Genomic DNA, 26,144 nt, shown 5'->3' on the forward strand with positions numbered 1-26,144 from the left:
GGGGAACCTAAGCTCCTCCCAGAAATGTGCGTGCTCCTCCTTGTTGCTCAGCTGGGACTGTGAAACTTGCAAAGAGGCAGAGAGAGGCAGGACCGCTAAGCTCAGAAAGTGACAAATCCTGAAGGTGTGTGTGTGCACGCGTGTGCTCCTGCTCAGGGTGGGCTCAGAGGCATGGCCAGGCCAGCACCTGGAATCCCCTCTTTCCCAAACCCAGACAGTTTCTTGAGAGGTGGTTCTTTCAAAACCAATGGACAATCACATCTGCTTTCCCAGCTTCGGGCACAAAGTATGGTCACACTCCTTTTAAAAAGTATGTTAAAGGTCTAACACCCATTCCCAGGTTACCTGAGCCCTTTCTCCCCTGAAAACTCTGAAACAGGGTTTCACTAACTGTTGAACTGACTCAGGGGCCAAGTTCATGGGCCCTCAGAGTATAGGTGATGGTGGCTTCACCAACAGCTGCTAGGCGCCCAGGACTCCTGTCCTCAGGGCCACTGGCATCCTTAGCTTGGAGTGTGTCTACATGGAATAATCAGATGGTTATGGAATAATGTCCTTTGGCCCTGGTGGGTATCGCTCCAGCTGCTCAGTCATGAAGGAGTGAAGGTGGGGTGAGTGCCACGAGGGCAAGTCCTTTTCAGTCCCTGGGAGGAACTACTGACAGGCCTTAGGGGCAGGGGGTGCTTTGGCTGAGTGGCTCCCAGAGGAGGTCTTAAACACTGTCCCTCACAAGGAAGCCTCTGCCAAGATTCTCCCGCCTCCGCCCCCAACCTTGGTGCTTCCCAAGCAAGGAGGCCTCACATTTGTTGGGCAGGCTCCCCTGCCACCTACTATCCCGTACAGCCACCTTCTCCACCTCCCCTCTTCCTAGTGAGTTCTCAGACCTCATTGGCAGGTCTTCTGAATTCTTTGTCTTCTTTGTCTGAATTCTTCCCTCTTTTCTCGGAGTTCTTTGCCAGAATGGTTAGCATCTAAAAGAACTGGTTCTTCCTTTCCTGGGGGCTGATCTGGTTCTATCTTCATACTTCTGGGGGGCTGAGGGGAAACACTGGCATTCCATTCTTTGAGTGCAGTAAAAAGATTAAGTTTCATATTAAACTGGCCTGACCATGGATTCCATCTTTGAAGTCAGGTGGTCCAGGCAGTTCTGCCCTAGGTTCTGTCTATTAAGACAAACAGCCCATTGGGAGGTCCCTTCCTTCCTGCTGCTGTAGTTCCTGGCCCTTGCTTGGGAGCTTGAGATGTGGCCTCCTCTCGTATCCATAGCTGGGTACTGGGCAGTGGACACCTGGCATGACCACTGTGCCTTGGTGGCCCTGTTAGCAAAGAACAGCGTTGTAACAGTTTTGGTGTAGAGTTCCTCGGTGCAGAGAAAGACTTGCTTCCTTCACAGTGCCCTCTGCTAGGCTAGGTTGGCCTGGATCCTAGACCCCATGAGTCCCTGTGCTTTACTCCCCACCCCCAACTCTGGAAACTACAGTACCAGAGTTCCCTGGCTCTTTAGTGCCTGCAGAGGCATGCAAACACACACACACAGAGGCACGTGTGTACACGCAAACATACTAGGCATGCCCCACCCCCACGTTCACATGCACACTCACACGCATACACGCGTGTATGTATAAACATGTCTATGCAATGTGCACACAGGTGACTGAGGCTGGTCGAATGCCTGCCCCAGTGCAGAGGTGTGATTGGTCCCCTCCCCCACAGAACCACATGTAACCCAGAAGGGCTGTCTGCCAAGTCAGCAGAGTTCCTTTACCAGAAGACAAGGGAGGAAGGGATCATGGGCAGACAAAAAACAACTGACACCTATGGCTGGATCTTATCAATAGTCCAGAAGCCTGAATCCCAATCTAGACCTGGCACTTTGAGAAGACTTGTAGGTAGCCAATTGTTTAGTTTCATCCAAGTAGGTTTTAACCTTTGATGCGGTATTAACACATAAACCAAAGCAGTTGTCACTGTTAATAATTTTAGTATTTCTCTGGGTATGAGAAGATGCAAGAATTTGGGCTCATAAAAATCCTTACCTAAAAATATCTAACTATCTGAAGGCTTGTTCTGTCAGTTTTTTTCAGAGTACAGAGTGTCTCATTCCCGATCTCTACTCTGAATTCCGTTCAGGGGATGTTGAAGGTTAGCAGCTGCAGCCGTTCCTGATTTAATCTTTGCAGAAGCAGATGGCAAGTGTTAGTTTTCATCAGCAGGGTTCTGTCATGGCCATAAATTTGACCATGGTTTGGGTGATGCATGTTATGTTCATTTTGTCCCATGATGCTAGGAATGTTCATCCCCAGGTCTGATGAAGACTTTGCCAAGAGGCCACTCGATATGCTATTATTGGACCAGGACTTGTTAGCAGTACCCAGAAATCTCTGGACCACCTGTTTTACTAGTCTTTTCAGGTCTAGGAAAATATTCCCTCTTGTTGCTTCTTCCCATATTTATCATTATACTATTACAATCATTGATTTTGTATGGAACTATAGACCATCATTTTATTAGAGGTTCAGTCACATATTTGGTAATGTAAGAAACAATAATTTTGTAAAACAGGCCAAAAAAGAAATAATATAGCTAGCAGTATTAGTAAGGTCTTAAGTATGATTTTATGATCTTTCATTAGGTGCAGCCTAGTATATCCCCAGTTTGCCTGGCTTAGTCTATTTCATACTAGTCCTTATCTTTAAGGGAAATTGTATACATTGGCATTGTTCATAAGGCATTTATCCCAATTTTCTAGTGTTACTAGATTAGTTATCTTTGGTATAGTCTTGAATGTTCCTTTACATTCAAATGATCATATCCCAGTGTTTAATCTCCTGGTTGTAGATCATAGAGTATCTGATCTTACCCCAAAAGATAGGCTTTAGAAACAAACTTAGAATGTTCCTTTAATAATTTAATTAAATCTTTTAACAGTATTACATAACAGCAAGGAACTATCAAGAAGTGAGTTTTACTAACACAGACTTTAATTAATAAAACTAGAATTTAATATTCAGTGAAACACATTTTTTTTCTAAAATAAATTATTCCCCCCCCCAATTTTTTATTTTTTTTAACCAAACACAGCCAAGGCTAATTTGTTTTAAAAATAAGTTTGGTCTATTGACTGCATCGGAGAAGGCAATGGCAAGACTGCATAGGCTCTTCTATGCTGATTCTGGTATAATTCCTCAGAAGGAGTCTCAGACTAAATTCCCAAGGGCAAGAAAGCCATGTCAAAGGCCTGCCATCAGATTTTGTTTAGGTGGATTTCTCTCTTTTAGAGAGAACCTTTTTTAGAGGTTTTCAAAATATTTTGAGATTCCTGTACATATCAGGAGACAGTCTGTTTTTATTTACCTGATAACCAAAATAACAAAAAATTTTAAAGCAAGTATAAATTACTTAAAGGCAAAGAAATTCATGCAGCCTGCTATCAAAAGCAGCATCCCAAGAAAACTTTGTTCTCTTAACATAGAGAAAGCCAAATTTAAGTCTGGTACCAGCTTACTATTAATCATAAAATATATTTACCTAATTAAATTCAATCTAGTCCTAGTTAATCTTAGAAAGTCCTGACAACATACAAAATTCTTTTCCCAATGCTCCTTTTGTACAAACCCTTTATCACTTTCTGGATCTATATTAACTTGTCCTATTTTTTTTCTCATCCATATACAGTTGGCTCTAGAACAAAATCATTCTCATTTCCTTCAACAAGATATCTCTAGTCTTTATGTCGTCTCTCACCAAAAACATATATCTTACCTGCTTTACACTCTGAAGGGCTTCCCTTGTCACTTTGATTACATATTACAATTTTTAACCCTTAAAAACCCTTAATTTCTAGTGAAAACCAATATAAAAGCAATTATGAACTATTTGTCATATTGGCAATTTTGATTAGCAAACTCAAGAACATATTCTATAACCTCAAAAAAACATGCATTTTCCCAAGGCACAATTTCTTTTCTCAATGTAATACAAAGCATCTGTCTAACAAGTCCAAGCATCTTCAGTTTCTCTATTCTATTTAGAATTGCTTGATTTGTGAGTGCTTACTTTTCTTTTTATGACCTAAATCAAATCCCTTATGATTATACAGTGGAAGTAAGAAATAGATTTAAGGGTCTAGATCTGATAGATAGAGTGCCTGATGAACTCTGGTCGGAGGTTCGTGAGACTGTACAGGAGACAGGGACCAAGACCATCCCCATGGAAAAGAAATGCAAAAAAGCAAAATGGCTGTCTGAGGAGGCCTTACAAATAGCTGTGAAAAGAAGAGAAGCGAAAAGTAAAGGAGAAAAGGAAAGATATAAGCATCTCAATGCAGAGTTCCAAAGAATAGCAAGGAGAGATAAGAAAGACATCCTCAGCGATCAATGCAAAGAAATAGAGGAAAACAACAGAATAGGAAAAACAAGAGATCTTTTCAAGAAAATTAGAGATATCAAGGGAACATTTCATGCAAAGATGGGCTCGATAAAGGACAGAAATGGTATGGACCTAACAGAAGCAGAAGATATTAAGAAGAGGTGGCAAGAATACACATAAAAACTGTACAAAAAAGATCTTCATGACGAAGATAATCACGATGGTGTGATCACTCACCTGGAGCCAGACATCTTGGAATGTGAAGTCAAGTGGGCCTTAGAGAGCATCACTACGAACAAAGCTAGTGGAGGTGATGGAATTCCAATTGAGCTATTTCAAATCCTGAAAGATGATGCTGTGAAAGTGCTGCCCTCAATATGCCAGCAGATTTGGAAAACTCAGCAGTGGCCACAGGACTGGAAAAGGTCAGTCTTCATTCCAATCCCAAAGAAAGGCAATGCCAAAGAATGCTTAAACTACCGCACAATTGCACTCATCTCACACGCTAGTAAAGTCATGCTCAAAATTCTCCAAGCCAGGCTTCAGCAATATGTGAATCGTGAACTTCCAGATGTTCAAGCAGGTTTTAGAAAAGGCAGAGGCACCAGAGATCAAATTGCCAACATCCACTGGATTATGGAGAAAGCAAGAGAGTTCCAGCAAAACATCTATTTCTGCTTCATTGACTATGCCAAGGCCTTTGACTGTGTGGATCACAATAAACTGTGGAACATTCTGAAAGAGATGGGAATACCAGACCACCTGACCTGCCTCTTGAGAAACCTGTATGCAGGTCAGGAAGCAACAGAACTGGACATGGAACAACAGACTGGTTCCAGATAGGAAAAGGAGTATGTCAAGGTTGTATATTGTCACCCTGCTTATTTAACTTATATGCAGAGTACATCATGAGGAACGCTGTACTGGAAGAAGCACAAGCTGGAATCAAGATTGCAGGGAGAAATATCGATAACCTCAGATATGCGGATGACACCACCCTTATGGCAGAAAGTGAAGAGGAACTCAGAGGCCTCTTGATGAAAGTGAAAGAGGAGAGTGAAAAGGTTGGCTTGAAGCTCAACATTCAGAAAACGAAGATCATGGCATCTGGTCCCATCACTTCATGGGAAATAGATGGGGAAACAGTGGAAACCGTGTCAGACTTTATTTTTTTGGGCTCCAAAATCACTGTGGATGCTGATTGCAGCCATGAAATTAAAAGACGCTTACTCCTTGGAAGGAAAGTTATGACCAACCCAGAGAGCATATTAAAAAGCAGAGACATTACTTTGTCAACCAAGGTCCGTCTAGTCAAGGCTATGGTTTTTCCCGTGGTCATGTATGGATGTGAGAGTTGGACTGTGAAGAAAGCTGATCGCCGAAGAATTGAGGCTTTTGAACTGTGGTGTTGGAGAAGACTCTTGAGAGTCCCTTGGACTGCAAGGAGATCCAACCAGTCCATTCTAGAGGAGATCAATCCTGGGTGTTCATTGCTCAAGCTAGCTTTTGACATACTTTTTCAGAATTCTGACACTGAAAGAGCAAAAATATGCCTAGGAAAACTCTTAAAGTTAACTCTTACATGTCCTTGAGATACAAACATAGCCCACTTTGCCTGAGAGTTCAGCCTTTGGTTGCTTAGTGAAACCTCAAGTCAAGGAGGTGGTGGAGGGTAGGGGAGCTAAGCTACTTTCATGCTCAAGCTGAAACTCCAATACTTTGGCCACCTGATGCGAAGAGTTGACTCACTGGAAAAGACTCTGATGCTGGGAGCGATTGAGGGTAGGAGGAGATGGGGACGACAGAGAATGAGATGGCTGGATGGCATCACCGACTCGATGGACATGAGTTTGAGTGAACTCCGGGAGTTGGTGATGGACAGGGAAGCCTGGCGTGCTGTGGTTCATGGGGTCACTAAGAGTTGGACACGACTGAGCAACTGAACTGAACTTTTCTTTTAAGCCAATTGAATAGAGCTTATTTACAAATTAACCTCAGCAATATTATTCAAAGGCAAAGACACATACTGAGACATACATAAATACAAACAGAGATATCATAGTTTTCTAGTTGAAATTTAAAATATCTCTTCCCCACTCCAGTACTCTTGCCTGGAAAATCCCATGGATGGAGGAGCCTGGTGGGCTGCAGTCCATGGGGTCGCTAAGAGTTGGACACGACTGAGCGACTTCACTTTCACTTTTCACTTTTATGTACTGGAGAAGGAAATGGCAACCCACTCCAGTGTTCTTGTCTGGAGAATCCCAAGAACGGGGGAGCCTGGTTGGCTGCCGTCTATGGGGTCACACAGAGTCGGACACTACTGAAGTGACACAGCAGCAGCAGCCATGGATTATTTCTCATTCTTAGAAACTATGGCGTTAACCAGTTTGATGTTGTAACTAATAAAATACAATGATCAATAGAAATTTAAAAGTTGTCAGGGACTTCCCTGCTGGTCCAGTGGCCAAGACTCCACGCTCCCAATGCAGGGGGACAGGCAGGGTTCCATCCCTGGTCAGGGAATTAGATCCCACGTGCCCCAACTGAGTCCACCCACATGCCACAACTAAAGGTCTCGAGTGCTGCAACTAAGATTCAGTTGAAATTTAAAATATAAGTGCAGCCAAATAAACACATAAGTAAAAGAAATTAAAAAGTTATCGTATCATAAAAAACACTTTAATTGGACTTCAGAAATAGTATCTTTTTGTATCATTTTTTTAGATTTTGCATATAAATGATATGATATGATATTTCACTTTCTCCATCTGACTTACTTCACTCAATATGACAATCTCTAGTTCCATCCACATTGCTGCAAATGGCACTATTTCATTCTTTTTAATGGCTGAGTAATAAGAAATAGTTAGGGAATATGGGACTGACACACACATATTGCTATATTTAAAATGAATAACCAATAAGGACCTACTGTTCAGCACAGGGAATTCTGCTCAATGTTGGTAACAACCTAAATGGGAAAAGAATTTGAAAAATAGATGCATATATATGTGTAACTGAATCACTTTGCTGTACACCTGAAGCTAACACAACATTGTTCATCAACTATGCTTCAATATAAAATAAAAAATCAAAAGAAAAAAAATAATAAAATATCTCTTTTCCTCTCTCCCCTACCCTCCACCTCCTCCTTGACTTGAGGTTTCACTAAGCAACCAAAGGCTGAACTCTCAGGCAAAGTGGGCTATGTTTGTATCTCAAGGACATGTAAGAGTTAACTTTAAGAGTTTTCCTAGGCATATTTTTGTTCTTTCAGTGTCAGCATTCTGAAAAAGTATGTCAAAAGCTAGCTTTTTCTGGGATTTCCCAGGTGGTCCAGTGGTTAAGACGTCACACTTCCAGTGCAAAGGGTACAGGTTCAATCCCTGGTCAGGAACAGTCCCACATACTGTGTGACCAACAGCAGAACAAAACAAGAACAGTATCAAAAGCTAGCTTTTTCTGATTGCACATGCAAAGAGGACCAGTTTTGCAATTTCAAGACAAAGTTTAATTTTATCCAGTTTTCTCTGGAATCTAAAGAATATTGTGGTCATCCTGTCAAAAAAAAATCATCTTTCCTTTCTATAGTCATAGTTTCATAGCTAAAACATAGACTAAATACTGCTCAAGTCCTATGGACAGAGGAGCCTGGTAGGCTACAGTCCATGGGGTGGCGAAGAGTTGGACACAACTGAGCGACTTCACTTTCACTTTTCACTCTCATGCACTGGAGGGGGAAATGGCAACCCACTCCAGTGTTCTTGCCTGGAGAATCCCAGGGACAGGGGAGCCTGGTGGGCTTCTGTCTATGGGGTCGCACAGAGTTGGACACTACCGAAGTGACTTAGCAGCAGCAGCAGCAACCTGGATCCGTATAGTCAAAGCTATGGTTTTTCCAGTAGTTATGTATGGATGTGAGGGTTGGACCATAAAGAAGACTGAGTGCACAGAACTGATGCTTTCTAACTGTGGAGCTGGAGAAAACTCTTGACAGTCCCTTAGACAGCAAGGAGATCAAAGCAGTCCATCCTAAAGGAAATCAACCCTGAATATTCATTGAAAGGACTGATGCTGAAGCTGAAGCTCCAATACTTAGGCTACCTGATGCAAAGAGCCGACTCATTGGAAAAGACCCTGATGCTTGGAAAGATTGCAGGCTGGAGGAGAAGGGGATGACAGAGGATGAGATGGCTGGATGGCATCACTGACTCAATGGACATGAGTTTGGGTGGACTCTGGGAGTTGGTGATGGACAGGGAGGCCTGGTGTGCTGCAGTCCATGGGGTCGCAAAGAGTTGAGCATCCTAAATGACAACAACTACGAGGATGAAAACCAGGAATCCTGGCCACTAGGCCATAGGAACTAGAGGCCAGAAGCAAAGTGGCCCTTGCTCTTTCCCCCATTTGAAAGCATGAGTGTTTCAAGGAGGCCAACACTGTGAAAGCAGGTACTAAGTTTAGTTTTTAGAGATACAGCATAGCATGTAGGAGAGCAGAGAAACAGTTTGTTTAAGACAGAAGCAAGGCAGAGAGAAAGGTTGTGGGCACTCTAATGAGGATAAGGAGTGCAGTGAAGAGGTGATTTTAATCACTTATATACGACAGTCCTTCTGGGGCCTTTGTTTACATTTGGTCAGTTATCTTGCTTCTTTTTTCACAATTGACTGGCCCTAAGACCCTCCCCAAGATGCATGTGCAACTGTTTACTAAGATGAATCCCATACAGAGGTCTGTGGGTACATGTCCACACTTATAACAGGGTGGTATCCTCTTGACCCCTAAGGAGCCTTCTTGGGAATGTGCAGGCAGGAAAGTTTTCCTGATCACCAGAGTGGTCATCTTATCTCTTTACTTCAGCAGAGCTCAGCTTCTGCCATTAGCTTCCTCTTTGGAGTGTCTGAGTGAGAATAAAGCTGAAATTTTACTCCACTTGACAAACAGCAGCTGTTCAGCCCCAAAGCCCATCTATCTCCTACCTCATCCCTATCGACCCACTGCCATGGTGTCACAGTTCTTGTGTTCCAGTAACTCTTATTTTATTTAAGGATATCTCCAAAGCACACCATGGAGGAGGAAATGGCAACCCACTCCAGTATTCTTGCCTGAAAAATCCAATGGACAGAGGAGGACGGTGGGCTATACATAGTCTATGCAGTCGCAAAGAGGTAGACATGACTGAACATCCAGAGCACAAGAGGAGTGATGCTGGCAATTCAAATTTGTCCAAGGGAATTCCCAAAGCGATAGTGCCTCCTTTAAGTGAAAAGGTGAACGTTCTCAGCTTAAACAGGAAAGAAAAAAATCGTACGCTGAGGTTGCTAAGAAGGATGTTAAGGCTGAATCTTCTCTCCATGAAGAACTTCATCTTCTGTCATGAAGTTGTGAAGAAGGAAAAATAAATTTGTGCTAGTTTGCTGTTGCACCTCAGACTGTGAAAGTCATGGCCAGAGTGCAAGGGACATGCTTAGTTAAGATGGAAAAGGCATTCAGTTTGTACAATAAGCTGTTGTGAGGGAGAGCTATCACATTCACATAACTGTTGCAGTGTATTGTTACACTTGTTCTATTTTCCTGTTATTATTGTTCAGTTCAGTTCAGTTCAGTTGCTCAGTTGTGTCCGGCTCTTTGCGACCCCATGAATCGCAGCACGCCAGGCCTCTCTGTCCATCACCAACTCCCGAGTTTTCCCAAACTCATGTCCACTGAGTCGGTGATGCCATCCAGCCATCTCATTCTCTGTCGTCCCCTTCTCCTCCTGTCCCCAATCCCTCCCAGCATCAGAGTCTTTTCCAGTGAGTCAACTCTTTGCATGAGGTGGCCAAAGTATTGGAGCTTCAGCTTTAGCATCAGTCCTTCCAATGAACACCCAGGACTGATCTTTAGAATGGACTGATTGGATCTCCTTGCAGTCCAAGGGACTCTCAAGAGTCTTCTCCAACACCACAGTTCAAAAGCATCAATTCTTCGGCACTCAGCTTTCTTCACAGTCCAACTCTCACATCCATACATGACCACGGGAAAAACCATAGCCTTGACAAGATGGACCTTTGTTGGCAAAGTAATGTCTCTGCTTTTTAATATGCTGTCTAGGTTGGTCATAACTTTCCTTCCAAGGAGCAAGCATCTTTTAATTTCATGGCTGCAATCACCATCTGCAGTGATTTTGGAGTCCCAAAAAATAAAGTCAGCCACTGTTTCCATTGTTTCTCCATCTATTTCCCATGAAGTGATGGGAACAGATGCCATGATCTTCGTTTTCTGAATGTTGAGCTTCAAGCCATCTTTTTCACTCTCCCCTTTCACTTTCATCAAGAGGTTTTTTAGTTCCTCTTTCACTTTCATCAAGAGGTTTTTAGGGTGGTGTCATCTGCATATCTGAGGTTATTGTTCTCTTACTGTGCCTAATTTATAAGTTAAACTTTATCATAATGAAGTGAATGAAGGTCGCTCAGTCATGTCCAACTCTTTGTGACCTGGTGGACAGTAGCCTGCCAGGCTCCTCTGTCCATGAAATTCTCCAGGCAAGAATACTGGAATGGGTAGCCTATGCAGGCAATCTTCCCAACCCAGGAATCGAACTGGGGTTTCCTGTGTTGCAGGTGCATTCTTTACCAGCTGATCTACCAGGGAAGCCCCAACTTTATCACAGGTATATATATAGAGGAAGAAACGTAGTATATATAGGGTTCAGCACTATCTGAGGTTTCAGGCATCTGTTGGGGGTCTCTGAAAGTATCCCATATGGATGCAGGAGGCTACTTTTATTATCTGTAACCATTTTGGAGCTACAATGTCACAACTGAGTAGCTGTGACAGATTGTATGACCAAGGAGCCTAAAATATTTACCCTCTGGTTCTTTTGGATAAAAAAAACCTGGATAAAACTTGCTGACCTCTGCCCTGTTTACATAACAGAATTGACTAAATAGTGTTGCATAAACGTATTACAGGAAAAAAAAAAAAGACCAGTTTGTATCTATTTCATAATACTTTTGCTTCAGGGGAAAAGGTTAGGTAGTTTTATTGAGATTTTGAGATTAAGACATGAGTGGGAAAACTTTCTGCTTTCTTATCACTTTGTCAGATTATTAGGCAATTTGGTAAGATTCAGATCATTGTACTGAAAGGTTTTTGAGGGTCAAAGATAAGTTGAATGAGTTTGAAAATGTTCTGCTATTGAGAATGAGTGTAGCCTAGGAAGAACCTGGCTGAGAAGGAGTAGAAGAAAATGAAAACTTCAAAGTCTCTTGCTTGGGCAATTTTGATTTTCTCTGAGCAATAAGTTAAAGAAGATTTGCAAAATAAACACAGCACAAACACAAAATTGATACATTTTCCAGCCCACTTAATTTTTAAACAATTAAAATAATTTATTTGGTATCAATACAAATCATATTTTTGCTTTTACTAGAAACAGCTTATTGTAATAGTATTTTAAGCGAGATCAACGAAACCAAATACATCAGTCATCATTTCACTCTTGTAATGTGACTGACAAAGGACTCCTGGTAATATGAGTGATGGCTCTGCTGTTTTGTTTGTTTTTGAAAAATTTGCTTTACTCAACTTTGATTTTACAAAAGACCTGTATTAGTACCTGTTTTCCGTAACTGAAAGAAATCTGAAGAGGAGTTTTGCCTTTATGGAAAAAGTTGAAAAGCAAAAATAGCATTCAGCATTTGTTTTGCAGTGAGCTTTTTAGAGGCAGCAGGTACCCTGAGACACCCTGAGTGGCACCATCAACTCCTTCCCAGGGAATTTCAGCATCTTCAGTGTCTTAGCATCAAGTCACCACAGCTTTGAATCCTGTCTGTGAGCATCTGTGCTTTGTCTCAACTTGCCAGCAAGATGTGTCCTTAGGAAACTGTTTCTTCCCTTTACCTTATTTCAGCTTATGAAAAGTTTCACAAGAATGCTATACTTTGGGATAGTGGGGGGGAACATGTGCTTGCATTGTTAGTATTACCTTTATTTTTTAACAGCTTTATTGACATAACATTTATTTAACACAAAATTCACACAGTAAACTGTATAATTCAATGCTTTCTATATGTTATATTAAATTTTAAAAGTTGTGGTATATATATAATATATATATAACATAAACTAGCCATTTTAATCACTTTCAAGTGTACAACTCATGACATTAATTACATCCACAATATTGTGTAACTATCACCACTATTTCCAAAATGTTTTGATCATCCCAAATAGAAATTCAGTACCTATTGAACAATAACTCCCTATTTCTCACTCTCCCCAGCCCCCTTTTAACCTCTAATCTGTTTTCTGTCTCTATGAATTTGCCTACTCTAGATAACGCATATGAGTGGAATCATATAATATCTGTCCTCTTGTGTCTGGCATATTTTCTTAGCATGTTTTCAAGGTTCATTCATGTTGTAGCTTGTGTCAGAATTTCTTTCTTTTTATACCTGAATAATATTATGTTTTATGGATTTTGTTTACCTGTTTATCTGCTGATGGGCACTTGGTTTTCTTCCTTTTGGCAATTTGAAAAATACTGCAGTGGGGGACTTCCCTGGAGGTCCAGTGGTTAAGAATCTGCCTTCCAGTGTGGGGGATTTGGGTTGGATCCCTGGTCAGGGAACTAAGATCCCACATGCTGCGGGGCAACTAAGCCCATGTGCCACAAGTAGTGAGCCCACAGGCCACAACTAGAGAGAAGCCTGCACACTGCAGCTCAGACCTGATTCAGCTGAAAATAATAATAATATTAATAAAATTTAAAAATATTGCAATGAACAATAAGTCCTGTTAGTCTTTTTTTAAATTAAATTTTATTTTTTTGCAGTCTTTTGTTTTAAATTGGAGGATAATTACAATATTGTGATGGTTTCTGCCATACAGCAATATGAATCAGCCATAGGTAAATGTATGTCCCCTCCCTCTTGAACCTCCATCCCACCTCCCTCCCCATCCCACTCCTCCAGGTTGTCACAGGCTTTGGATTCCCAGTGTCATTCTGCAATTTCCCACTGGCTATCTACTTTACATATGGTAATGTATATGTTTCAATGATACTCTCTCAAATCATCCCACCTTCTCTCTCCCACTGTGTCCAAAAGTCTGTTCTCTATGTCTGCATCTCCACTGCTGCCCTGTAGATGGATTTATCAGTACAGTCTTTCTAGATTCCATATACATATATATATATGCATTAATATATGATATTTATTTTTCTCTTTCTGACTTACGTCACTTTGTATAATAGGCTTTAGGTTCATCCACCTCACTAAAACCGATTCAAATGCATTTGTTTTTATAGTTGAGTAATATTCCATTGTGTATATGTATCACAACTTCTTTTTTTCTACTGCTACATTTTGCACAAAATGGACAACCAATTGACTAAGCAGTTCCAGAACCATTCAGTTCAGTTCAGTTCAGTTCAGTCGCTCAGTCGTGTCCGACTCTTTGCGACCCCATGAATCACAGTGTTCATTAATGAAGAAGTTAATGAGGAGAGTGAAAAAGCCGGCTTAAAACTCAACATTCAAAAAACTAAGATCATGCCATCTGGTCTCACCACTTCATGGCAAATAGATGGGGAAACAATGGAAACCGTGCCAGACTTTATTTTCTTGAGCTCCAAAATCACTGCAGATGGTGACTGCAGCCATGAAATTTAAAGACACTTGCTCCTTGGAAGAAAAGCTATGATAAACCTAGACAGCATATTAAAAAGCAGAGCCATTATTTTGCCAACAAAGATCTGTCTAGTCAAAGCTATGGTTTTTCCAGTGGTCATATATGGATGTGAGAGTTGAATAAAGAAAGCTGAGCACCAAAGAATTGATGATTTTGAACTGTGGTATTTGATAAGACTTTTGAAAGTCCCTTCGACTGCAAGGAGATCCAACCAGTCCATCCTAACGGAAATCAGTCCTGAATATTCATTGGAAGGACTGATGCTGAAGCTGAACGTCCAATACTATGGCCACCTGATGTGAAGAGCTGACTAACTGGAAAAGACCGTGATGCTGGGAAAGATTGAAGGTGGGAGGAGAAGGGGCCGACAGAGCATGAGATGGTTGGATGGCATCACTGACTCAATGGACATGAGTTTGGGTAAACTCCGGGAGTTGGTGATGGACAGGGAGGCCTGGCATGCTGCAGTCCATGGGGTCAGAAAGAGTCAGACACGACTGAGCGATTGAACTGAACTTTTGTCTCTTTAGGTAAGTTTATTCTAAATATTTTATTTTTTTTGTTGCAATGGTGAATGGCATTTTTCCCTTTATTTCTCTTTCCGATTTTTCATTGTTAGTGTATAAAAATACAAGGGATTTCTGTGTATTAATTTTATGTCCTGAGACTTTAATTCATTGATTATCACTAATAATTTTCTGGTGGCATCTTTAGAGGTTCTGTGTAAGGAATCATGTCTTCTGCAAAAAGTGAGAGTTTTACTTCTTTTCCAATCAGGATTCCTTTTCTTTTTTTTCTCTGATGGCTGTAGAGTGTCTCTTTTCAATTCCTTTGGAAATGCTGTGTCATATGGTAATTTTTACGTGCAGCTTTTTGATGATCTGCCAAACTGTTTTCCATAGTGGCTGCATTGTTTTATTTTCCCACTAGCATTGTATGAGGGTTAGAATTTCTCCATGTCCTTGCCAACATTTGTTATTTTTCATTTGTGGTTTTTTTTTTTTTTCACCTTTTGGCTATTATGAATAATGTGGCTATAAACTTTTGTGTATAAGTTTGTGTGGACATGTTTCTATTTTTCTTGAACATACATCTAAGAGTAGAATTGCTGGGTCATTCTGTGCTTAACATTTTGAGGAACCACCAAACTTTTCCATAATAGCAGCACCCTTTTATATTCTGACCAACAATGTAGGACGGTTCCCATTTCTTCACATTCTGGTTGAGACATTTCCCATTAAAAAATTATAGTCATCTTAGTGAGTATGAAGTGCGGGTTTGATATGAAACTCCCTAATGACCAATGATGTTGGACATCTTTCTTGTGTTTGTTGGCAATTTGTATTCCTTCTTTGGAGAAATGTTTATTCAAGTGCTTTGCTCATTTTTAAATTGTGGGCCTTTGGGGTTGAGTTTTAAGAATTCTTTATATATTCTGGATTCTAAACCCTTATCAGACACATAATTTGTAAATATTTCTTCCCATTCTATAGGTTGCCTTTCCACTTTCTTGATAATGTCCTTTGATGCACAAAAGTTTAAAATTTATATGAAGTCTCGTATGCTCTAACTTTGCTGAATTCATTTATTAGCTGTAGCTTGTTTTTTGGAAGATTCTTTGACATTGTCTACATATAAACCCACGTCATCTAAAAATAGCTTTACTTCTTCCTTTCCAATTTGGATGCTTTTTATTTTTCTTGTTCAATTACTGTCTAGGACTTTGGTTTTATGTAGAATAGCAGTAGTAAAAGTATGAATCCGTTTTTGTTTGTTTCTGAGGTTAGGGGAAAGCTTTCAGTCTTTCACTATTGAGTATGATACTAGCTGTGGATTTTTCATAGGTACCCTTTACTATGTTAATGAAATTATTTTCTATTCCTGTTTTTTGGAATATTTGTCATAAAAAGATATTGAATTTTCTCAAATAGCTTTTCTGCATCTGTTGAGATGATCGTGTAGTTTTATGCCTTTGTTCTATTAATGTGGTGCACTACACTGACTGATTTTTCTTACACTGAACTATCGTTGTGTTTCTGGGATAAACCCCCATGGTTGTGATGTATATAATCTTTTAAATGTGCTGTTGAAATTCAGTTTACTCCTGTCTTGTTGAGAATGTTTGTAACCATATTCAAAAAGGATATTAATCTTTTGGTGTTTTTATTTCTTTTTTCTTGTGGCACCTTTGCCTGCAGTCCACTTAATTTTAAATCTACACTTAAGAAGAATGAGCCAATTCTGAAATTCTGTGTTGACCACAGTAGTGCAAGACCAAGAATACAATCAGAAGAAATTTGAACCCGTCCTGAGAAGAAAAGTCCATGGTTTATTTTCAGTGATATAAATTTAAAAAAGATTACCCTGTTCCTACCATTATAGTTGCCACTGAAAAATATGTTTAGCTAGGGCTCCATGATGGCTGGTTATTAGTAGAACACCAGTTTGACTTTACAGCTCCCTAGGGTAGAGGGAGTGTCAGGGTCCTGAGAAGGTAATGGGGTGGGCAACACAGGAGACAGGAAGCTGATTAATAAAGAGTAAGTTTTTCTTGACTTCCCTTTGTTTCCATCTAGTTTCCAATTAGAGGAAAAAAATTACCTTTATTTTCCATTATTTTTTATTTCTCCAATAATGTATTTCTGTATATGACTATCTTCTTATTGTGCTTCTTTTTAGAAGCATGGGGTTAAGAGCAAAAACTCACTGCCTTGTTATGTTTGCGCTGATAGTTCAAGGATATTTTAACACTGACCAGCCTCTATTCCTAATCTTCATTCAAAATGTTATTTTCCATCCAGTTAGAGGGGAAATGGGCAGTGAGGAACAACTGCATGGGTTACACAGCAAGCTAGTAAAAGAGTGAAGGTTGCAATAATTGTGCTCTTACCTCCTTCCTTCTTCCTGTTTAGCCACCTTTTGTCAATCTTATGTATTTATCAAAGTAAAAATCTGATAAGGGCAAGAATGCCAGAGTTTGGTCAAGGCTAGAAACAGTCTGTTGCTGGGAACCCATTTTGCCCTTACTGGCTATGGGGGAAACCCTGTGTTAACAGCTACTGAGCTTTTCCCTTAGTTATTTGGTTTATTCTCACTCATATGCTGCCATGTACCTTGGACATAGACAAAGCAGTGTCAGAACTAAAACTGCACAATGGCAGGAAAAGGAGGTATGAGCATATTTGATAGAAAGGAGAGAAACCAGTCATCTGGCATTCTTCCTGTCAGCTTCTTTTCCCCTGGATGAAGGTCTGGAGTGTTGTAGCAGTTTTGTGTGTGCATGCTAAGTTGTTTCAGTTGTCTGACTCTAGCGACCCTATGTACTGTAGCCTGCCAGGCTCCTCTGTCCACAGGATTCTCCAGGCAAGAACACTGGAGTGGAATGCCATGCCCTCTTCCAGGGGGTCTTCCTGACCCAGGGATCCAACTCTCATCTCTTTATGTTTTCTGCATTGGCAGGCGGGTTCTTTACCACTAGCACCACCTGGGAAGCCTACAGTTTTGTAAGTCTGACCAAATGATTAAGTACTTTCATTGTCTCAGTTCAGTTCAGTTCAGTTCAGTCGCTCAGTCGTGTCCGACTCTCTGTGACCCCATGAATCACAGCAAGCCAGGCCTCCCTGTCCATCACCAACTCCCGGAGTTCACTCAAACTCATGTCCACAGAGTCGGTGATGCCATCCAGCCATCTCATTCTCTGTCGTCCCCTTCTCCTCCCACCCCCAACCTTTCCCAGCATCAGAGTCTTTTCCAGTGAGTCAACTCGTCGCATGAGGTGGCCAAAGTATTGCAGTTTCAGCTTTAGCATCAGTCCCTCCAATGAACACCCAGGATTGATCTCCTTTAGAATGGACTGGTTGGATCTCCTTGCAGTCCAAGGGACTCTCAAGAGTCTTCTCCAACACCACAGTTCAAAAGCATCAATTCTTCGGTGATCAGCTTTCTTCACAGTCCAACTCTCACATCCATACATGACCACGGGAAAAACCATTGCCTTGACTAGACGGACCTTGGTTGGCAAAGTAATGTCTCTGCTTTTTAATATACTGTCAAGGCTGGTCATAACTTTCCTTCCAAGGAGCAAGCGTCTTTTAACTTCATGGCTGCAATCAGCATCTGCAGTGATTTTGGAGCCCAAAAAATAAAGTCTGACACTGTTTCCACTGTTTTTCCTTCTATTTCCCATGAAGTGATGGGACCAGATGCCATGATCTTTGTTTTCTGAATGTTGAGCTTCAAGCCAACCTTTTCACTCTCCTCTTTCACTTTCATCAAGAGGCTTTTGAGTTCCTCTTCACTTTCTGCCATAAGGGTAGTGTCATCTGCAAATCTGAGGTTATTGATATTTCTCTCAGCAATCTTGATTCCAGCTTGTGCTTCTTCCAGCCCGGCGTTCCTCATGATGTACTCTGCATATAAGTTAAATAAGCAAGGTGACAATATACAACCTTGACGTACACCTTTTCGTATTTGGAACCAGTCTGTTGTTCCATGTCCAGTTCTAACTGTTGCTTCCTGACCTGCATACAGGTTTCTCAAGAGGCAGGTCAGGTGGTCTGGTATTCCCATCTCTTTCAGAATGTTCCACAGTTTATTGTGATCGACACAGTCAAAGGCTTTGGCATAGTCAATGAAGCAGAAATAGGTGTTTTTCTGAAACTCTCTTGCTTTCTCCATGATCCAGCGGATGTTGGCAATTTGATCTCTGGTGCCTCTGCCTTTTCTAAAACCTGCTTGAACATCTGGGAGTTCACGGTTTACATACTGCTGAAGCCTGGCTTGAAGAATTTTGAGCATGACTTTACTAGCGTGTGAGAGGAGTGCAATTGTGCGGTAGTTTGAGCATTCTTTGGCATTGCCTTTCTTTGGGATTGGAATGAAGACTGACCTCTTCCTTTCCTGTGGCCACTGCTGAGTTTTCCAAATCTGCTGGCATATTGAGTGCAGCACTTTCACAGCATCATCTTTCAAGACTTGAAATAGCTCAACTGGAATTCCATCACCTCCACTAGCTTTGTTAGTAGTGATGCTTTCTAAGGCCCACTTGACTTCACATTCCAAGATGTTTGGCTCTAGGTCAGTGATCACATTATTGTGACTATCTTGGTCGTGAAGATCTGTTTTGTACAGTTCTTCTGTGTATTCCTGCCACCTCTTCTTAATATCTTCTGCTTCTGTTAGGTCCATACCATTTCTGTCCTTTATCGAGCCCATCTTTGCATGAAATGTTCCCTTGATATCTCTAATTTTCTTGAAGAGGTCTCTTGTTTTTCCTATTCTGTTGTTTTCCTCTATTTCTTTGCATTGATCACTGAGGAAGTCTTTCTTATCTCTCCTTACTATTCTTTGGAACTCTGCATTCAGCCGAACGTGGTCCACTGGAGAAGGGAATGGCAAACCACTTCAGTATACTTGCCTTGAGAACCCCATGAACAGTAACAAAGGGCAAAATGATAGGATACTGAATGAGGAATTCCCCAGGTCGGTAGGTGCCCAGTATGCTACTGGAGCTCAGTGGAGAACTCTAGAAGGAATAAAGGGATGGAGCAAAAGCAAAACCAATACCCAGTTGTGATGTGACCAGTGATAGAAGCAAGGTCCGGTGCTGTAAAGAGCAATATTGCATAGGAACCTGGAATGTTAGGTCCATGAATCAAGGCAAATTGGAAGTGGTCAAACAGGAGATGGCAAGAGTGAACATAGACATTCTAGGAATCAGTGAATTAGAATGGACTGGAATGGGTGAATTTAACTCGGATGACCATTATATCTACTACTGTGGGCAGGAATCCCTTAGAAGAAATGGAGTAGCCATCATGGTAAACAAAAGAGTCCGAAATTCAGTACTTGGATGCAATCTTAAAAATGACAGAATGATTTCTGTTCGTTTCCAAGGCAAACCATTCAATATTACAGTAATCCAGGCCTATGCCCCAACCAGTAATGCTGAATAAGCCGAAGTTAATCTGTTCTATGAAGACCTACAAGACCTTTTAGAACTAACACCCAAAAAAGATGTCCTTTTCATTGTCTAAATTGTACTAATTAAGTGAAAGTAGATGGCAGTGCTGGCTTATTCCTTCAGCTTCACATTTTTAACATGCCTAGTGTCCTTGAAAGCAAGCTGTGAGAGCTGTCATAAAAGCCCACTGTCTCTGTAGTCCTAGGATTAGATGGAAGGAAGACTGGGAAGAAAGGGTGGTTGTTGCCAGACATGTAAACTGCAGAGAGGCAAGCTCAGGCACCTCCCTGACACTTTTGCAAGCTCTCTCTGCGTTTCCAGGGAGACAAAACTACCAGCCTCGTCTCTGCAGTGAGTCATCTGCTGGGGTTTTTCTTGGAGTTTGGGAACTGCAGGTAGGCCCTAGAGACAGAGCTTCTAGGACAGGAGACTTGGCCATCCCAGGATTAGTTGGCCCAGGAAGTAGAGGAGTCCAGCTGATCTTGTGCCTGTGGAAGGATGACTGGCTAGAGTACCACAAGGATATTTCTTTTTTCAAAAATTGTATTTATTTATTACTTTTGGTTTTGCTGGGTCTTCATTGGTGTGAGAACTTTTCTAGTTGTGGTGAGCAGGAGCTACTCTTCATTTCAATGTGCTGGCTTCTCTTGTGGTGGAACATGGGCTCTACAGCATGTGGGCTTCAGTAGTTGCAGTGTGTTGACTCAATAATTGTAGCTCCTGGGCTCTAGAGCACAGGTTCAATGGTTGTGGCACATGGCCTTAACTCTCTGAGGAATGTGGGATCAAACCCATATCTCCTGCATTGGCAGGCAGATTCTTCATGACTGAGCCACCAGGGAAGCCACTGGGGAAGCCCCCCCAAAGATATTTCTTAGTTATTAGGTTGAGCCATAGGAAATTGTCAATACTGAACCAGTTTGACCTTCGAAAATGGTGATCTCAGTTCAGCCTAAACTTTCAATAAGGAGAAAGCAAGCAAGAAACTGAAGCCCAAAGAATCCATTGCCTGCAATAGATTCAGCTCAATCAACTGGAAGCAGAATATGTTTTCTAGAACATTAGTTTCTCCTTGGGGGTCGTGGAGAGTCGGACACGACTGAGCGACTGAACTGAACTGAAAGTTCTGTTATGGTTTGAATTGTGTCCCCTGCCCCTAAAAAGGTATGGTGCAGTCCTAACCCTCCCAGTACTTTATAATGTGACCTTATTTGGAAATATGGTCTTTATAGAGGTAATCAAGTTAAAACTAGGTTGTTAAGGTGGACCCTACCAATATGACTGGTATCCTTATAAAAAGGGGAAACATGGACAGAGGGAAAATGATACAAAGACACACATGAGAATGCCATTTGAAGGTGGGGTGATGCATCTACAAGCCAAAGGATGCATGAGGCAACCAGAAGCTAGGAGAGAGCATGGAATAGTCTCTTCCCTAGACCTTCAGAGGGCGAACAGCCTTGCTGATACCTTGATTTTGGATTTAGTCTTCAGACCCATGAGACAATGAGTTCCTGTTGTTCTAAGCCACCTAGTGTGTGGTACTTCATGATGGCAGCCCTAATGCTATAGTCTGAATGTTTGGGTCGCCCCACCCTGGGCTGGCCCAATTCATATGCTGAAGTCCTAATGCCCAATATGATGGTATCAGTAGGCAGGACTTTTGGGAAGTGCTTAAGGTGAAGTCTTCAAGAATGTGATTAGTGTCCTTATAAAAAAGATCCAGAGAGATCTCTAGCTCCTTTCACCATGTAAGGACACAGTGAGAAGGTACCAGTTATGAACTAGTAAGTGGGCCCACATCAGAAGGTGAACACACTGGCATCCTGATCTTGGGACTTTCCATTTTAACTCATTTTAACTGTGAGCAATAAATTTCTGTTTTTTACAAGCTACCTGGCCTGTGGTATTTTGTTATAGAAGTCCAAATGGATTAAGACACTTAGGAAATGAATACAGGCTCGTTCCAGTGACGATAAACCATGCTACTGGTAAGAGACAATAACACAGTCTATATTAAAATGGTACAGTAGTTTAATCCCTAGACTCCAAGACAACAGAGGTGAAGGGTCTGATTCTATAGAAACTGGTTGTTTCCTACTGTAGCCTAGAAGATTTGTTTAGTTACAACAAAGCTAGTTTTGTAGTTTATAATGCATACACACACACACACACACACACACACACATAGTCATGTACCCACATATTCATTACTTTCTTCAGTTTTCTGGCATTTCCAAGTTTATGGTAAAAGTTTCAGTATAAATTTTTCCTCTAGTCTGCAATGGATCAGACATCACACCTGAGCAACCTTAAGGAGCCCATTCAGATTTTAGGAGAATCAGACACTCACCCTAAGGAGACAGAATTGCTGATACTCTCACAGGGAGTGTCTCTGTGTTAAAAAGTTTGGAAGGTGGAACTGGAGCTCCTGAAATTGAATTCAAAAGACTTATTTAGGAAGGTCTGTGTTAGCAGGTCTTGCCTGATGGGGATTCAACAATGGTTGACAAGAGTAGGACTGGAGACAACTGGTTCTTCTGGAGGAGGGGCAGCCTTACGCAGACTGGTATGGAATTCACCAGAAGCTCTTTTATGTTAAACTTTTTTCAGGATCCAGCTTTATAAATAAACCTAAACAAAATAGAAGGAGATGATTATAAGTCAACTGACTTTAACCTGATGAAAATTCTCTAAGTAGAAATATGTATATATATATACATACACACACACACACAAAGAAAAGCACTTTGATTCATATTGGTACTCTCAGGATATCTGCGTACTCTCATTTTTCAGCTAAATTAAGAATCAACTTTTGACTGTTACAATACTGTATTAGCATCTCCTGGGTAACCAAGTCTTCTACCTCTTGGTCATTTCATGGTTCTTTACCATTTCCATTAGAGATAGTCAAGAAGGTGAAAGGAAGTAAAATTACAACTGAGCCATCTGGTACCTTTATGAGACTGAAAGGTTTAGTGAGACAGGAAGCACAAACCACAGCCTGGAATGCTGTTTAAATTAACTGTGGATTCAAATTATTCATGATCTTCCTCCTGCTTCTTTTATCCATCATTCCTGCAAAAGCTGACACTTAAGGGAAAAATGAATTTCTTAAACAAGACACAAAAGCATTAACTGTAAAGGAAAAAATTTAATAAATGTGACTACATTTATATCAAAAACTTCTCATAAAAAGATAACATAGCAAATAAAAGGCAACTTACATATTCTAGGAGATATGTGCAGCTTATATAGTCAACAAAAAGATTAGTTTAATAAAAATATAGATAAAGAATTCCTATAAACCAATTTAAAAAGTGAGAAAAAAACAATAAAAGAGGCTGAACAAATAGGAATTTTGCAGAATGGGAGACAAATATGATTAATAAATATAACAGGAAAATGCAACTTAAGATCACACTGATATACCATTTTACAACCATTTGATTGGTAAAAATCAGGAAGTTTGATTTTATCAATTCCTGGAAAAGATAGGGATCAAGAGAATCTCATCTATTGCTGATGGGAATGTAATTTGTTACAGCTGAAGAAAATAACCTGGCATTCCCCTGTAAGGCTGAACACTCTTACAACCTACAACCCAGAAATTTCACTCTTAAGTATACGCCAAGCTCTTGCCCATATATACCAGCAGAAGACATGAATAAGAATGTTCATAGTAGCTCCGTTCATAATAGTCAGACTTCCACCATTAGAGGAGGAGATAAATTCATTGTGGTATAGTCACACAATGGAATATTAAACTGTAGTAAATGAACAAGACAGAACCAACGTGTGAACTTCACTTATATGAAGCTGAGTGGGGAAAAAAATCAAATCCCAGAAAAGCACATACAGTACAATCTCTTTTCTATAAAGTTAAAAAACAAACACCTAAACAATATATTACTTAGGCACACATATATTCTTAATAAAACTTAAAAATATAAGATATAAAGGAATGAAAACCACAAAATTCGAGATCACAGTTACTTCTGAAGGAAAAATAGAAGGATGAGATGGGAAAAAGTAATTAGGTAGGGATATAATAAAAGGTTGGCTTGAAGCTCAACATTCAGAAAACAAAGATCATGGCATCTGGTCCCATCACTTCATGGGAAATAGATGGAAAAACAGTGGAAACAGTGTCAGACTTTGTTTTTTTGGGCTCCAAAATCACTGCAGATGCTGATTGCAGCCATGAAATTAAAAGACGCTTGCTCCTTGGAAGGAAAGTTATGACCAACCTTGATAGTACATTAAAAAGCAGAGACATTACTTTGCCGACCAAGGTCCGTCTAGTCAAGGCAATGGTTTTTCCCGTGGTCATGTATGGATGTGAGAGTTGGACTGTGAAGAAAGCTGATCGCCGAAGAATCGATGCTTTTGAACTGTGGTGTTGGAGAAGACTCTTGAGAGTCCCTTATACTGCAAGGAGATCCAACCAGTCCATTCTAAAGGAGATCAATCCTGGATGTTCATTGGAGGGACTGATGCTAAAGCTGAAACTCCAATACTTTGGCCACCTCATGAGACGAGTTGACTCACTGGAAAAGACTCTGATGCTGGGAAAGGTTGGGGGCGGGAGGAGAAGGGGACGACGGAGAATGAGATGGCTGGATGGCATCACCGACTCTGTGGACATGAGTTTGAGTGTACTCCGGGAGTTGGTGATGGACAGGGAGGCCTGGCGTGCTGTGATTCATGGGGTCGCGGAGAGTCGGACACGACTGAGCGACTGAACTGAACTGAACTGATAATATTATTAAGATTCTGGTTCTTGTTTGATTGAAAATTTCAAGATGTTTGTTATTAAATTAGAAAAAACAAACACATTAGTGAATGAGTAAGTAAAAGATTACCTTTCATGTAAATACTAATAATGACTATATATATCCTACATCAAGGATTCTGACTAACCCAAACATGTGAATCCGAGCTCCATTAAAATAAAAAGAAAAAAACAAACAAAAAGTACTGGATATCTAAATTAACTTTTCTAAGTCTGAAGCTATTGAAGATGAGGCTTCCAGGACCCATCACTTGCAAAGGCCCTGTGAGAACTGACAATATACAAAGTTACTGATTACAACAGTATTTGCAAGAGCAAAAGACAGAAAATATCCAGGTCCAATATCTCCAACTCCAATCCAGGACCATAGGGTTCATTCTCATTTGCACTTTTTCCATATCTGGAACTCCTCTGATGTGAGAAACCTGGTTCCCAGCCTGTGCAGTTGCCACCCTTTCTCTGTGGGCTCCAACACCCACGCTGCTCCCCATGTGAACTCTTTCCTTCTCCTACTTGGACTCTGACATCCTGTGCAGGGCCACTGCCCTGTGCCGGCATCCTTTACTCCACTCAGGTTCCTAGACAGCGATGGCTGTTGTAGCCATCCCTCCCCATGGCCCTGCCCTCACCCCTGAGCCTACCATGCCCCACCCCCACTCTCCCTAATAGCTTTAGAAATATCTAAGAAGAAAGGAAGGGGTGAAATGGAAGGAAGAAGAAAAAGGGAAGAGTGTGGGAAGAATATCTCTATTTTTTCTGCAATAATGATAGCATAAATACAGTCACTGTCCTGTATCTTGTATTTTTCGTTCAGTATATAGTAATGACATATAGCTCCATATCATACCAAAAGAGTTCCCTTATTCTTATTTGTTGTTTAATTGCCCAGCTATGTCCGACTCTTTGTGACCCCATGGACTGTAGCCTGCAAGGTTTCTCTGTCCATGGGATTTCCCAGGCAAGAATGCTGGAGTTGGTTGCCATTTTTTTCCACAATAATTTTTATGGCACATATAGTATATGGATGAACTGTAGTCTCTTTACTTAGTCTCCTATTGATAGATATCTATGTTTGGCCAATCTTTGGCTAGTCAAGTAACACTGCATGAGTAGCATAAATACCAGAACTCTACAGTGACTTCACTTTCACTTTTCACTTTCATGCATTGGAGAAGGAACTGGCAACCCACTCCAGTGTTCTTGCCTGGAGAATCCCAGGGATGGGGGAGCCTGGTAGGCTGCAGTCCACGGGATCGCTAAGAGTTGGACACGACTGAGCGACTTCACTTTGACTTTTCACTTTGATGCATTGGAGAAGGAAATGGCAACCCACTCCAG

At 41.0% G+C, this 26,144-nt stretch overlaps 1 protein-coding gene across 2 annotated transcripts in view; it reads right to left on the minus strand.

Moving 5' to 3' along the window:
* Positions 1-10,573: 10,573 nt before the first annotated feature.
* THEM4 (thioesterase superfamily member 4) overlaps positions 10,574-26,144 on the minus strand; it is a 62,259-nt gene continuing 46,688 nt past the window's right edge. The window contains exon 6 of one of the 2 annotated variants that reach the window (XM_055404023.2): positions 10,574-22,642. In XM_055404023.2, coding sequence (XP_055259998.2) covers positions 22,602-22,642 — 41 coding nt within the window. In that variant the 3' untranslated portion in view covers positions 10,574-22,601. The remainder of the gene's footprint in view (positions 22,643-26,144) is intronic. The other variant, XM_055404024.2, reaches the window with a different exon arrangement.

This window comes from Moschus berezovskii, chromosome 4, assembly GCF_049115385.1.
Source record: "Moschus berezovskii isolate FMDL1 chromosome 4, NW_MosBer_1.0, whole genome shotgun sequence".
Taxonomy (NCBI): Eukaryota; Metazoa; Chordata; class Mammalia; order Artiodactyla; family Moschidae; genus Moschus; species Moschus berezovskii.